At 35.2% G+C, this 14,389-nt stretch overlaps 1 protein-coding gene across 1 annotated transcript in view; it reads left to right on the top strand.

Moving 5' to 3' along the window:
• MRPL39 (mitochondrial ribosomal protein L39) overlaps positions 1 to 10,068 on the top strand; it is a 27,900-nt gene extending 17,832 nt beyond the window's left edge. Inside the window, exons 8-10 of the mRNA XM_044666895.1 lie at positions 3,166 to 3,319; positions 7,915 to 7,962; positions 9,565 to 10,068. Coding sequence (XP_044522830.1) covers positions 3,166 to 3,319; positions 7,915 to 7,962; positions 9,565 to 9,612 — 250 coding nt within the window. The 3' untranslated portion in view covers positions 9,613 to 10,068. The remainder of the gene's footprint in view (positions 1 to 3,165; positions 3,320 to 7,914; positions 7,963 to 9,564) is intronic.
• The last annotated feature ends 4,321 nt before the right edge of the window (positions 10,069 to 14,389 follow it).

The raw sequence follows: 14,389 nt of genomic DNA, 5'->3' as shown, positions 1-14,389 counted from the left end.
CCCTCCCTCCCTCCCTTCCTTCCTTCCTTCCTTCCTTCCTTCCTTCCTTCCTTCCTTCCTTCCTTCCTTCCTTCCTTCCCTCCCTCACTGCCTGCCTTAATCTGCTCTCCCTTTTATCATTCCCCAACCCCCCTCTTTTATCTCCTTCTCTTCCTATTTCCCTTTTGGGAAGATAGATTCACAACTGAATACCTATAAATATTCTTACCTCTGATTCAGTTCCCATGAAAATAAGATTCTAGCTTTACTTGGGGTCCCACCCCCCTGTCTATTTTCTCTTCCTAGGTAAGGTTCTGCTTTGCATATCTCTTTTATTTAAGACAATTGTCCCCATCCTTCCTCTTTCTTCTCCCTTCTTCCAGTGCATCCTTTAATTTTTTTTTGAGATCATCTCAATAATCAACTCACTCTCTGACCTCTAACTACCTTAATTATGATAAAATTCTTAGGAGTTACATGAATCATTTTCCCATATAAGAATGTAAAGAATTTAATTTTATTGAATACCGTATGGTTTCTATTTCATTTTTACCTTTTTATGTTTCTCTTGAGGCTTCTATTTGAAAGTCAGATTTTCTATTCAGAATAATTCTGGTCTTTTCATCAGGAATTCTTGAAAGTCCACTATTTCATAAAATACAAATTTTTTTCCTCCTGAAAGATTATATTTAATTTTGTTGGTTAGGATGTTCTTGGTTGCTCCTTTGCCTTCTGTTATATCATATTCCAAGATGTCTAGTTCTTTAATGTGGAAACAGCCAAATCTTGTGTGATCCTGGCTTTGATTTCTTGATATTTGAACTGTTTCTTTCTGGCTGTTTGCAATATTTTCTTCTTAATGTGGTAGCTCTAGAATTTGGCTGTAATATTCCTGTAAGTTTTCATTTTGGGATCTCTTTTAGGATGTGATTGGTAGATTCTTTTAATTTCTGTTTTACTCTCCAAATCGAAGATAGGTAAAATTGTTTCGATAATTCTTTGTAGGCCTAGCTTGTAGCTATTTTCCACTTTGCTGTCTTCTGGTTTACTTGCTCTGGGCTAATCCCAATCTTGGTGTCACAGACTTCTCTTGCCAACCTCCTAACTTATCTTAGGCTGGGAAAATGCCCCACCCTGACCTTTTGTTGACTCTTTTGCTCTAAAATTTGATTTGAAGAATTATTTTAACATTATTTGGAGGGACATATTGGAAGAATTCAGCTGGATTGCTTCCCCTATTCTGCCATCTTGGCTTTGCCCTCCATCCATTTCTCATCCTGTTTAATTCTATTCTATTCTTGCTTCAGCAAACATTCAAAATATTTGAATTAATGGACCAACTTTATGGGGCATCTATTCAGTTATATATCATACATTGGATAGTAGATGTTCTTTCACTTTGACCTCACATAAGGCACTTTTTTTCTCAACTTTGTGCATTTCGTAAGGATGATTTCTTGGCTGTAGATGGAAAGCAGCCACACAGGACCACCTAGCAGGGGATAGGCAGTCTATTGGGCCAGTTGCTGCCAGTTCCCTCAGGAGGTTGGTCTGAGAAGATCCTTTCAAAAGGGCTCAAATACTATAGCTCCCAAATGGGAATCAAATCAAAAGTCTCTCAAACAGATGGATATGACAAGAGATGAATTTCTGCCAGTTGAGGTATGATTCACAAATGAGATAATAACTGGATATCTACCAGAATCCCTCTAATCAAGATTCCCTCACTAAGTTCCAAGCCTTGTTATGATGAAGGATTCTACTCAGGGATGTATGAAGTTAGAACTGATCAACTGTATAGACCAGTGATGGGCAAACTATGGCTCGCGGGCCAGATGCGGCCCCCTGAAATGTTCTATCCTGCTGTGCGACATTATTCCTAATCTGACGAATCCAATGAGTAGGATACAATACAACGAAACTCGAAAGAGTTGCCTTAGAAACATTGACTGACAGATGAGCATTTCCTTTCCTTTGACCCCCCCTCTTTAAAAAGTTTGCCCATCACTGATATAAACCAAGGCTTTGAAGCAACAAAGGAAACTTCTTTAACTTATCAGGGAAAGGTACAAACAGAGAAGGTATATGGAATAAAGGTATGGTGGGTGAGATAAGAGGAATAAGGTAATCTCTATCAGTTTATCAAGATGAATCAGAGGAAGGCCTCCCTGTCTGGGATAGGTCTTTCTCAGAATTCCACTCTATACCTAACTTCTGCCTCTAGTATTAAACTAAATTGATGAACAAGTTTAGCAGGATAACATCTAGTTGATTGTAGATCTTCTGTATTGATTTGATGATATAAATCTTGGAATCAGTTGATGGTATATTTATATCAGCTGCAGAGAATAGGCTGTTAAGGGGACTGACTGACATACAGCTAGAATCAGCACAGGGGGATAGGCAATGATACTCCTGATATGGATCAGCAAGGGTTCAATGGAGTGTCCTACCCAGACTTCACTCCACCCTTGACCCATCTCAGGACTGAGTTGGTTTGCCTGGGGTTCACTTCCTTTTATAGTGCTATTCTAACTGGCCTCAACTGCCTTCCAGTTTCTTGGGGTTCCAAAATCTGAACCCCATATCCTTGCTACTTTCAGAAATGGTTTCAATGCCTTACCTTTATCCCTGGAATTTTCTCCTTACTCCTCTCTGCTGACTTCCTTCAAGTCTCAGCCAAGATCCCAATTTCTGCAAAAAGTGTTTCCCAATCCTCCTTAATTTAGTATCTTCTCTTTGATACTGCACATATCTTATTTGCATATAGTTGTTTTCCTTGAGATCATGGAATGATTTTTCCCCTTATTTGTATCACAGTGATTAACATAGTGCTTAGCACCTGTTATTTACTTCCTAAAAATCCACCATTTTTTCCTTTCTTTAAAACTTTTAAGGAAAATGTGGGTCATTTGTTTTAATCTATAGACCATCAGAAATACAGATTGACATATGTAGGTATTGGGATCTTTATGTTGCTTCTCTTCTCTGTTTCAACTTTCTCTCATTCTGTAATATTTGAGAGTCCTGGATTTTCCACTGAGTTTATAGTTCTGGCCCCAGCTGAATCTGGATATATTATTGTGGAAAAAGAGGCAACAGAATTTTCTATAAAAATTTTAAAAGTAATATTAAGATGTTATTTATTATATACCTGATTTTGTTTTTTGCTTTTATTCAAATAAGATTTGGTGACTTCGTGGATGTTAGTGAGGGTCCCCTCATTTCAAGGACAAGTATTTGCTTCCAGTATGAAGTTTCAGCAGTTCATAATCTTCCAGGTGCCCAGTTAGATCATCTAAGAAGATTCCAAGGTCTTTCTTTACCAGTTCACTTAAAAGTAAGTATTTAAAATATTGCTTCATTTATTGTTAGTTAAGATTACTTTATGAAATTAATTCTCTCTTCTTTGAATGGAAATATAAATTCAATTTTGTTATATAACCTTAACCGTAGTTATAAACAAAAAATGTGCTAATTCTAAATACTAATGCTAATAAAATTTACCTTGTTTATTGACCTTTTTTAAAAATTAATTTTTTTTATATTTGCAGTTTCAGATATCACCATAGATTATAGTCTTTCCTTTCTCCTTTCCAGAAAACCATCCTATAAAACAAATAATATTTTTTAAGAGCAAGGGAAAAAAAAGTCAGTAGTATTGATAGATAACATTGAAATAATCCAAAAAACATGTATAATGTGTAATGCCTGTGAATTATCCATCTCTCTGAGGTGTATTAGTGTGTTTATCTGTCCACAATTCCTCCATTATTGACTGTTGCCATTTTTTATCTTCTTTGCCTGTTGCTGGGTCGGAGGTATAACCTCAAGGTTGTTTTAATTTGTATTTTTCTTATTTGTGATTTGGAATATTTTTTTCATGTGCTTTTCAGTACTTTGCAGTTCCTGAGTATTATTTGTTCATATCTTTTGAACATTTATCAGGGAATAATTATTAGCATTATATATATTTTTAATTGTTTATATAGCTTAGATTCCAGACCCTTATTGGAGAAATTTGATACAGAAATTCTTTTTGCCCATTTGATTACTTCCTTTCTTATCCTAGATGCATTAATGCTTTCTGGGTAGAAGCTTTTCAATTTCAAGTAATCAAAATTATCTTTCTTTTGCATTTGACTCTTGTTTGGTTTAGAATGCATTTCCAATACATAGCTGTGGGAAGTATATGATCTGATTTTCTTTTAATTTTTTATAGTATAAGCTTTAATATTAATGTATCCATTGAGACTGTATTGTAGATTGTATTTTAAGCCTATTTCTGCCAGATGCTAACTCCCCTTATTTTATTTTATTATTATTAATTTAAAACCTTACCTTCCGTCTTAAAATCAGTGCTGTATATTTGTTTCAAAGCAAAAGAGTGGTAAAGGCTAGGCAATGGAGGTTTGACCTCCTCTGATTCAAACAGCTAGGAGGTGACTGAGGCCATATTTGAACCCAGGAACTTTACGTTTTCTAGACCTAGCTCTCAATCTACTGAGCCATCTAGCTGCCCTTGTTCCTTTCCCCACTCCTCCAACTCCCTTTATGGGCCCTTCCCATATAATGAAGACCTACAGAAAAAAGCATTGATTCACATGTAGGCAGGGCGTCATCAGGTTCTGGCCATAATGCCCCTTTCTGTCTCTTTGCTGTTATTGCTACCAGATTTTCACTTTTACCCCTGTCTCCTTAAGTAAATTTAGAAAGAAGTCTCTTACTGGTCTCTTTGTGGCCACCCTGTGCTTTGCCATTCTTACTTGCTGCATTTATTTCCTGTATTTTTGTTGTTTGAGGTGTTCCAGAAACAAGTTTTTCATATCTAGTGCTCTGTCCTTTGTACATCAATGCTGAATACTAGTTTCATAATCTAAGAAAATGTTTTAAATCATTTTGATTTTCTTTAGTAACCTATTATGAACCCATACTTATTGGTTAATTAAAAAACTTATTTAATTTTAATATTTAGTCTGTGTTGTCTTTTTTTTTCTTTTTTATAACCCTTACCTTTCATCTTAAAATCCATACTTTATATTGGTTCCAAGGTAGAAGAGCAGTAACAGCTAGGCAATGGGAGTTATGTGACCTGCCCAGAGTTGCACAGATATGAAGTGCTTGAGACCAGATTTGAACCCAGGACCTCTTGTCTCTAGGCCTGGCTCTCAATCCACTGAGCCACCCAGCTGCTTCTCTGTATTGCCTTTTGATATGAGTTCTATAAATTTATTACCTTCTGTGTAAAATAATTTTATTTTTACTGGCTATAGTAATCTGAGATTTAGTGAATAAAAATTTGTTCTTCTTATCCATGCCTTTTACAATTTTCAACTTTAGGCTTTACCTTTTCTACTTTATATCAAGAAATACATGAAAAATTTTAATCATTTTTACACTCTTATTTTTTATCTTATGCATTTATTTGATTAGTCAGTCAACAAACATTAGGCCCCTCCTTGTGTGCATCCCTGCTAGGCTCAGGGGTATCAGTAAAATGAATGAAACAATTGTTTTATAAAGAGCTTACTTTCTAATGGACAAGGATGTTGTTATAGGGATTTAGCTTAGAAGAGAGTAGGATTGATTGACAGGGAGCAGGTTCCAGAACTCTGTGTGGGTGACTGAGAAAAAGTCAGTTGGACTCCTGGAAATTTCTTGGATGGGAGAGCTGTTTTTTCTTCTGTGTGGAACCTGCTTTACTGAAGCCCATCTACAATCAAGATACCTTTTAGCTGGAGTTAGGTTGAGTCTGGTGAGACAGTTAGGGGTGAACCCTTATTATCAAAATCCTTTCTCCCTCTCCAAGCTTGGCTTAAGAAGCAGTTACATCTGGACTTCAAATGACAAAGCTTTGAAGAAACATCTTTGGGACACACACCTGAGATCCTCACTTAAATAGCTGGACCTGTTCACCATCCAGGTTTTGCATAGGTTAGAATTAAGGCAGCTGTTAGTGTGTAGCTTGTTAGTGTAGATTTCTCCCTCCTGGACTTTTGGGAGGAGACCCTAGTACCTTAAGAATAGTTTATCCATTCCCTTCCTTTCCTGACCCAGTTGTTATTAAATCTTTAAACATCCAACAGACTCTCCTTGTTAAGTTCCTTTACCAAATACTGTGATTGGCACCTCTTCACCCTCAGGGACCCATTGTATTTACCCCAGTAGATAGTTTACTAGCACTTATACCCAACCCCTTGGCAGGGAATTATTTTTTTTCAATGAATACAAATATATACAATTTTAAATAAAGTGAATAGAAATATATTAAAAGTAGTTAAATACAAGGTAGTTTAAGAGAGAAGATAATGAATATGGGAATCAGAAAAAGGCTTCATTAGAAGCTTGAACTGCATTAAATGAAGAGTAAGAATCTCTGAAAAAATGCAAGTGAGGATGGAGTGAATTCCAGGTGTGGATGATGGCCTGAGGAAAGACTCAGTGATGGGAGAGGAGGCATCAGTGTAAGGAAGAGAAAGAAGTCCAGTGAAGCTGGATTGAATGGTGTGGGAAGTGTAAATCAGCAGTGCTGGATAGATAGGTTTGAGCTGGGTTGTATGGGGCTTTAAAAGCCAAACAGTGAACTTCATATTTTATCCTAGAGGAACTGAGGAACCATTGGAGTTTAGAGTAGGTCAGTAACATGGTCAGATCTGTGCTCAAGGAAAATCACTTTGGCAGAAGTGTGTACCGTGGCCTGGAGGGGTGAGAAACTTGAGGCCAGCAGACCAACTGGGAGGTCGTTGGAATCCATTAGGCAAGAGACTGAGGGTTCTGAACTAAGATGGTAGTTCTGTGAGTGCATAGATAGAAAGCTTCAGATGAAGGAGCTATTGTGGAGGTAAAAACAGGAAGATATGGCATTTGATTGAACGTGTGGAATAAAGGAGACTGAAGAGTTGAGAGAAATGCTGCGGTTATGAACCCAGGATCCTGGAAGTACGGTAGGGAAATTTGGAAAAGGAAAGAGTTTTGGGGAAAAGCTAATGAATTCAGTTTGGGGGCATGTTTAGTTTGAGATGTCTCTGGGAATCCAGTTTGACCATGTTAATTATTCCTCTCTGGAGCTTTTGTAGCACTGCAAGGCTGGGGGCAGTTTGTGGGAGGTGGGAAGAGTCAGACACACATTACCAATATATACTGATAATGATCTAGTGCTCCCTCTTAGCCTCTATCCTGGGTAGATTCATCCTCCCTATGATCAGGTCCTGGGATACCACTGTACCCTAGAGCCAGTTGTACCCTGCCCCAAGTCTCCTTTCCCCCGCTATCCCTAAGTGAAGCAGGTTCATAAGGCTGAGCAAGGTAGTTGTGCAGGATATCTGAAACCCATCTCAGTCACTGATGAGGGCAGGATATACAACTTTATACAGTGATTTTTTTCCTATTATTGATTGCCTTTCAGAAAGCTATGTTATTAGGGCGTGCCCTAACTTCAGTTTTGCCTTTTAAAAAAGGTATAGCCAAGCAGTCAGCAAGGTGACCCAGTTATTTGGAGACAGACCAGGCAGGGTTCAAGTACTTAACTTAGGTACTTGGGGACTTTGTTACCCTAGGCCTGTGGCTGGCCAGATGTGGACCCTCTGAAATGTTCTATCTGGCTGCTGTGACATTATTCCTAATCTGACGAATACAGCGTGTAGGATACAATACAATGAAACTTTGAAAGAGTTGCCCTAGAAACAGACTGACAGATGAGCATTTCCTTTCCTTTGGCCCCCTCTTTAAAAAGTTTGCCCATCACTGCCCTACACAAATCACTTAGCTTTTCCTCATCAGTTTCTTCATCTGTAAAACAGATAAAGTCTGCCTCACAGTGTTATTGCAATATCAAATGAAATAACATGTAAAGCATTTTGGAAGCCTTAAAGTGCATTATTAATGCTATCAGTTTTGTTTTATGATTATAATTCATTGAGTTTTTTCTTTTTTTAGGCACATCATACTATATGGCATAAACTATTGGAAAGGTCTCGGAAAATAGTAAGTAATAGTATATGTTGCAGTTAACTAGATGTCTTCTATGATGGAAATTGGTTAAAATTTTAAAACAATGGAAGTACTTGTCTCGATGAAAATATATTTTTAGAGATCTAATTTGTATTCCATAAGTTGCTCATATTCATTATTAACTTCTTTACTAAGTAAATTCTACTATCGGCTGCATTCATTGTCTAAATTGAAGTCTTCTCAGTTTATCACAAATTTTGCATTTCACAAGTAGGTATTTATTGTATATTTCTAGTTCTAAGACACCAATCTGCCCAATATTTTCAATTTTCCCATCATGGAAAGGTTCTTACATGAGAAGACTCTGGGCTTAGATCTTCATAGTTTGACCTCACTCTATTTCTCCAAGTAGGCCTTCCTCATACTTCTGTAAGACCAATTTACTTTAAATTGCATATCAGTACCATTTTGGTTTTTATCTTCCTGTTTTTTATTCATACTATTCCCTTTCTTGAATGCCCTCTCCTTTCCTCTTTGCATATTCATTAAAATCCAGTAGACTTATTGTCTCTCTCTCTCTCTCTCTCTCTCTCTCTCTCTCTCTCTCTCTCTCACCCACCCACCCTTACCTTCTGTCTTGGAGTCAATAATGTGTATTGGCTCCAAGGCAGAAGAGTGGTAAGGGCTAGGCAGTGGGGGTCAAGTGACTTGCCCAGGGTCTCACAGCTGGGAAATGTATGAGATTTGAAGCCAGTAGTAGGAGCAATATTACACACTGATCAAATATGAATGACAGCGATTCTTAGCAAAACAATGATGTAAGACAATCCCGAAGAACTTTTTTTTTTTAAACCCTTATCTTCCGCCTTGGAGTCAATACTGTGTATTGGCTCCAAGGCAGAAGAGTGGTAAGGGTAGGCCTAACTCTCAATCCACTGAGCTACCCAGCTGCCCCTACAATTTCTCTTTTCTCTGATTATTATCTAAATTATTATCTTGATTATTATCTAAATCTCCAATCATATAATTATATAATCCCAAATTATACCTTCAATTCAATATCTGTTTTAGGGATTATGCCTTATATTTCTCTTATCCAGTTTATGATTATAAATACTTGTCACATAGAAAATAAACATATACATAAGATATTTAATGATATTACTAATAGATATTCCTAATTTATGAAAATTAGCTCAAGTCCATTATACCCTTTTAAAGCAAGTATCAGTAATATCTTTAGATGAAAAAACTAGAGTAAGAAAAACCTAAGGAATAATTCTGAGTATTCAATATGCAATTACAGCTTGAGGTTAAAAATAAAAAAGAGAGAGTAGTAGTGAATCCTACTATATATCTGGAGAATAAAGAATAGAAATCAATAATTATTTTAGTAGCATTTTATAGATCTTTTATGTAATCTCTTGACCTTAGTTATTGCTATCTTAAATATATTTGGTAAACAACTAATTTTTGCTAAATCAGTAATAACGCCTTTCCTTATGTCTGCAGAAGCAAATAGGTGACTTGTTTATTTCAAGTGAATATGGTGAAATATATTTAATGAAATTTTCAGAGCAATATAGGTTATAAACATGTATACTTCTCTAAAGTAATTGCTTTAATATTTTACAGGTAACAGAAGATGAAAACAAAGCAGTAATGGAAAGTACAACTGTTTGATCATTTTTGATGGCATTACATTAAAATTAAAAAATATTTTTACATTTGTATGTGTTTGTAAAAATGAATTCTCAAACTGAATTCTGTTGTGTAGTCTAATGGAAAGAGTGCTAGATATATGGTGTCAGACCCTTCTTAATATTTCTATAGTCTTGGCTATATGACTATCTGAACTTCGGTTTTCTCATTTGTACAGTCAGTAAGTGGCACTTGATTTGGTGTAAACTGGGGCCCAAAAACATAAAAAAAATTATTTTTTTTAAAATTGGTTTCCTTTGCAATCCTAAGCATAGACATTATTATGAGATGGGATCCAAAGCCTCTACAGACTGTTAAAGGTATTCATGACACAAAAAAAGGTTAAGAACCCTTATAATACATGACCTCTGGGATCCCTTCAGGTTCATAAGTATTTGATTCTGTTGGAATGAAATAAATGAATATTCTGCCTCTCCTAATTGAGAAATATGTCTTATTGATTTATTAAATATAAATAAAATATAAATATGTATAAATCTATGAATGTAATGAATATAATTTATAATATACATTACTAACTGAGAAAATTATTAAGTAAGTTGAAAGAGTTTCTACTGTCATCTGAGTTAAGGCAGGTGATATATTTAAATCATTATTTAATTGTGGGTTAATTTTTTCCGCTACTTTTTGTATTCCTTCCCAGATTACAATTTTCTCTTAAAGACATCATCATTTTCATTAACTTTTTAATGTATTTTTTGTTTCTTAGGGTCAGTTATCATGAAAAATACCTTTGGTTGCTTATCAAATGTGTATTTAAAAAATCAAATTAAGAACTTTTTGAGAAAAAATGGAGTAGCGATGATAGTTAATGGCTTAATGGAAAGATGAAAAATCCAGTATTGGTAACATTTTTATTCATTTGGAAGTTCATCTTAAAATTCTGTTTCACTTTATGGATGCATGGTTTCATCAGGGTGGGCAACCCCTTCACAAATATGAATGACAATCTTTGAAAGATGCTGTGGCCAGAAAAAAATTAAGCTGGTGATGAGCCCTTCTGAACTTAACTAAGCTGTTTCTTTAAGGAGGCAAACATGCAGTCTGTTGCTGGGCCCAAGTGTAGTCTAACATAAAACACTAAATTTGACTTAGATTTTGAAGGGAAATGCCAACTAATTAACTTTTTAAAATGTTTGCCTTTTGTCTAAAAGCAATTTGTCTAAAATTACTGTTTATTTTCTTACCATTAGTAATCAGTTAGTCATAGATATTACTGAACAAAATAATTATCTGATTTTTAATCATGATGAGTAGCCCTGATTTATATGTAACACATATATGTATGTGTTTGTGTATATATATAAATAAAATTACTATTAATAAAAATCACAGAATCTAGAAACAATAGTGGGCCTGAGGGTTCATTTTTTTTTTTTAAACTCTTACCTTCCGTCTTGGAGTCAATACTGTGTATTGACTCCAAGGCAGAAGAGTGGTAAAGGTTAGGCAATGGGGGTTGAGTGACTTGCCCAGGGTCACACAGCTAGGAAGTGTCTGAAGCCAGATTTGAACCTAGGACCTCCTGTCTCTAGGCCTGGCTCTCAATCCACTGAGCTACCCAGCTACCCCCAGGGTTCATTTATTACAACCCAGAGTTGAAAAGGAATTCTTTCTACAACATGCCTAACCAGAGGTTATCTTTCTCTGTTAGAGACCTCCATTGAGGGGAGTACCTGTTACCTTTTGGGGGCTGTTGACAATTCTACTTTTGAGGAGTTCTTCTTGTTAGGAGTTTTTTCTTATATTAAATATAAATTTACCCCTTGAAACTTCAACTCATTGATCCAGATTTTGTTCTCTGGGGCCACGTAGAACAAGTTTAATCCTATTCCACATTACTTCCCTTAAAGTAATTGAAGAAGTTTGTCATGTCATGGCTTCTCTAGGTTGTCTTCAGGCTAAACATCTCCAGTTCCTGAAAACTATCTTTGTTCTCTAGTTCTCTCACCATCTTCTTCAGTTTTCTCCTTGTCTATGTCTTTTTAAGAATGAGGTATACAGTATTCCAGATGTAACCTCTTCAGAGGATATATTTCTGTGTGCTGTGCCTCTTTAGCTTTCTGGACTACCATGGACATTTTTGACTCATGTTGAATTTGCGGTTTCACTAACTGCTCCCAGGTCTTTTTCAGGAAAAACAAAACAAAACTGCTATGTTAGTATGCAGTTGTGAACCTCTCATGCTTATTTTTTTTTTAAGTCCACTTAAAGAATTTTGCATTTTCCTTGTTTTACTACATAGATATAGTAAATTGATTTGTCATTTATGGACTGTTGAAATCTTTCTGGATCTGAATTCTGTTATCAAAGCTTTATGTTGTCTTCATGTTTGACAAAGACATTTGGGTTCATTCAAATTGTTCTTAAAATGGTGAATAATAGCAAAGGGACAAGGACAAGACCTTAGAGCTCATCACTAGATGCCTATCTCTCAAGCTGGCATCAGTAAAACTATTCTTTGTGTCTAATCATTCCATCAATTCATTTTCACCTTCCATTATCTGGGTTACTAAGCCTAGTTAAGTAGACCACATTTTCAAAAGTTTTACTGAACTTATACCGTGTTGACATTTCCCTGATCTACAGTTTTGTTACCATACTTAAGGGGAGGAAAAGGAAATGAAGTTCCCCTGTAATGCCTGTTCTTGAACAAGTTGTGCAAGCTTTTAGTAATCCTTTCTATGCTCACAAAATCTTCTTTAATGCATTCTAAAAAATTTCCAGAAATAGTTGGCAGATATCACTAAAAATAGTGACAAATTGCTGTCACAAATTGTTATTTTTGATAAGAGAGACTCAAGGTATAAACACGAGATCCACCTGTCTCACTTTACCTTCTTGCAGAATTCCAGGCAGTTTGCTTGACTTTCCTGAGTGTTAGGCTTTCTCACCACATTTAGGGAATAAACCTTGATTTTAGTTAGCCAACAAAATAAGGCATGAGCTCCTTGAAGACAATAACTGCAAACCCTGTCATAAGTCTTTAAGGATTGCTCCAGATCATTGCATTGCTGAGAGAGCAGCCAAGTTTTCACAGATAATCATCATCAAATATTGCTGTTAGTGTGTACAAGGTTCTCTCAGTTCTGCTTATTTTGCTCTGCATCAGTTCCTGCAGATCTTTCTAGCTTTTTCCAAAATCATCTTGCTTATCATTTCTTATAGCACACTAGTATTCTATCACATGTATCACAGTTTGTTCAGGCATTCCTCAGTCGATGGATGTCCTCCCAATTTCCAATTCTTTGCCACTATAAAAAGAGCAGCTATAAATATTTTTGTTCAAGGAGGTTGTTTCCTCTTTTTTATTATCTCTGGGATACAGACTCAATAGTGGCATTACTGGATCAAAGGGTATGTACAGTTTTATAGTCCTTTGGGCACTGTTCCAAATTGTCCTCTAGAAGGGTTGGATCAGTACACAACTCCACCAACAATACATTAGTTTCCCAATTTTGCCAAATACTCTCCAACATTTATAATTTTTCTTTTCTGCCAAATTGGCCAATCTGATAGGTGCAAGATGGTACCTTTATGTTGTTTTAATTTATATTTCTCTAATCAAGAATGATTCAGAACATTTTCATATGATTATTGATGGCTTTGATTTCTTCATCTGAAAATTGCTTGTTCATCTTTTGACCATTTGTCAGTTGAGGAATGGCTTATATTATAAATTTGTCTTAGTTCTCTATAAATTTGAGAAATTACACTTTTATCAGAAAAATTTGTTTAAAAAATTTCCCCAGTTTATTGTTTCCCTTCTAATCTTGATTACATTAGTTTTGTTTGTACAAAAGCTTTTTAATTTGATATAATCAGAATTACTTACTTAAAATATCTTATATTACTCTTGTTTGGCCATAAATCATTTCCTCCTCCAAGATCTGCCAGGTAAGCTATTCTGTGTTTCCCTAATTTTAGTGATTGTATCACTCTTTATATCTAAATGATATACTCATTTTGACTGTGTCTTAGTTTCCTTTTTGTTAATATGAGCAATTTGTATTTTTGTAAATATTCATCCCTTTCACTTAGATTGTCAGATTTATTTGCATATAATTGGCAAAATAGCTCCTACTTATTGTTTTAATTTGTTCCTCATTGGTCATTTCACTCTTTTCATTTTTGATGATTATTTGATTTTCTTCTTTCCTTTTTAAAAACTATATTAACTAATGCTCTATTCTTTTTTCTCATAAAATCAACTAATTGTTCTATTTATTAATTCAATTACTTTCATTTTGATTAGTATCTACTTTAAGTTTTAGTATTTCCAATTTAGTCTTTAACTGAGAATTTCTAATTTGTTCTTTTCCTAGTTTTTTTAGTTGCATGCCAACTTCACTGATATGCATTTTAATTTACCAGTGTAAGTGTATAAATTTCCCCCTAAGTACTGTTTTGGTGTATCTCACAAATTTTGATATGTTGTCTTCTCATTGCCATTCTCATTAATAAAATTATTGATTGTTTCTATAAATTGTTCTTTAACCTATCCCTTTTATTTTGGCATTGGGTTATTTAGGTTCCAATTAAATTTTTATTTGCCTTTCCATAGAACTTTATTGATTATAATTTCATTGCATTATGATCTAAAAAAGATACATTTATTCTGCTTTTCTGCATTTGGTTTTGAAGCTTTTGTGTCCCAATAAATGGTCAGTTTTGGGGTAGGAGCCATGTACTCCTGAAAAGAAAGTATATTCCTTTCTATTCCCATTCAGCTTTCTCC

The sequence above is a fragment of the Gracilinanus agilis genome, chromosome 3, assembly GCF_016433145.1.
Source record: "Gracilinanus agilis isolate LMUSP501 chromosome 3, AgileGrace, whole genome shotgun sequence".
NCBI lineage: Eukaryota > Metazoa > Chordata > Mammalia > Didelphimorphia > Didelphidae > Gracilinanus > Gracilinanus agilis.
Note: the sequence above shows the minus strand (reverse complement) of the source record. Positions and strands in the feature narration are given on the sequence as shown.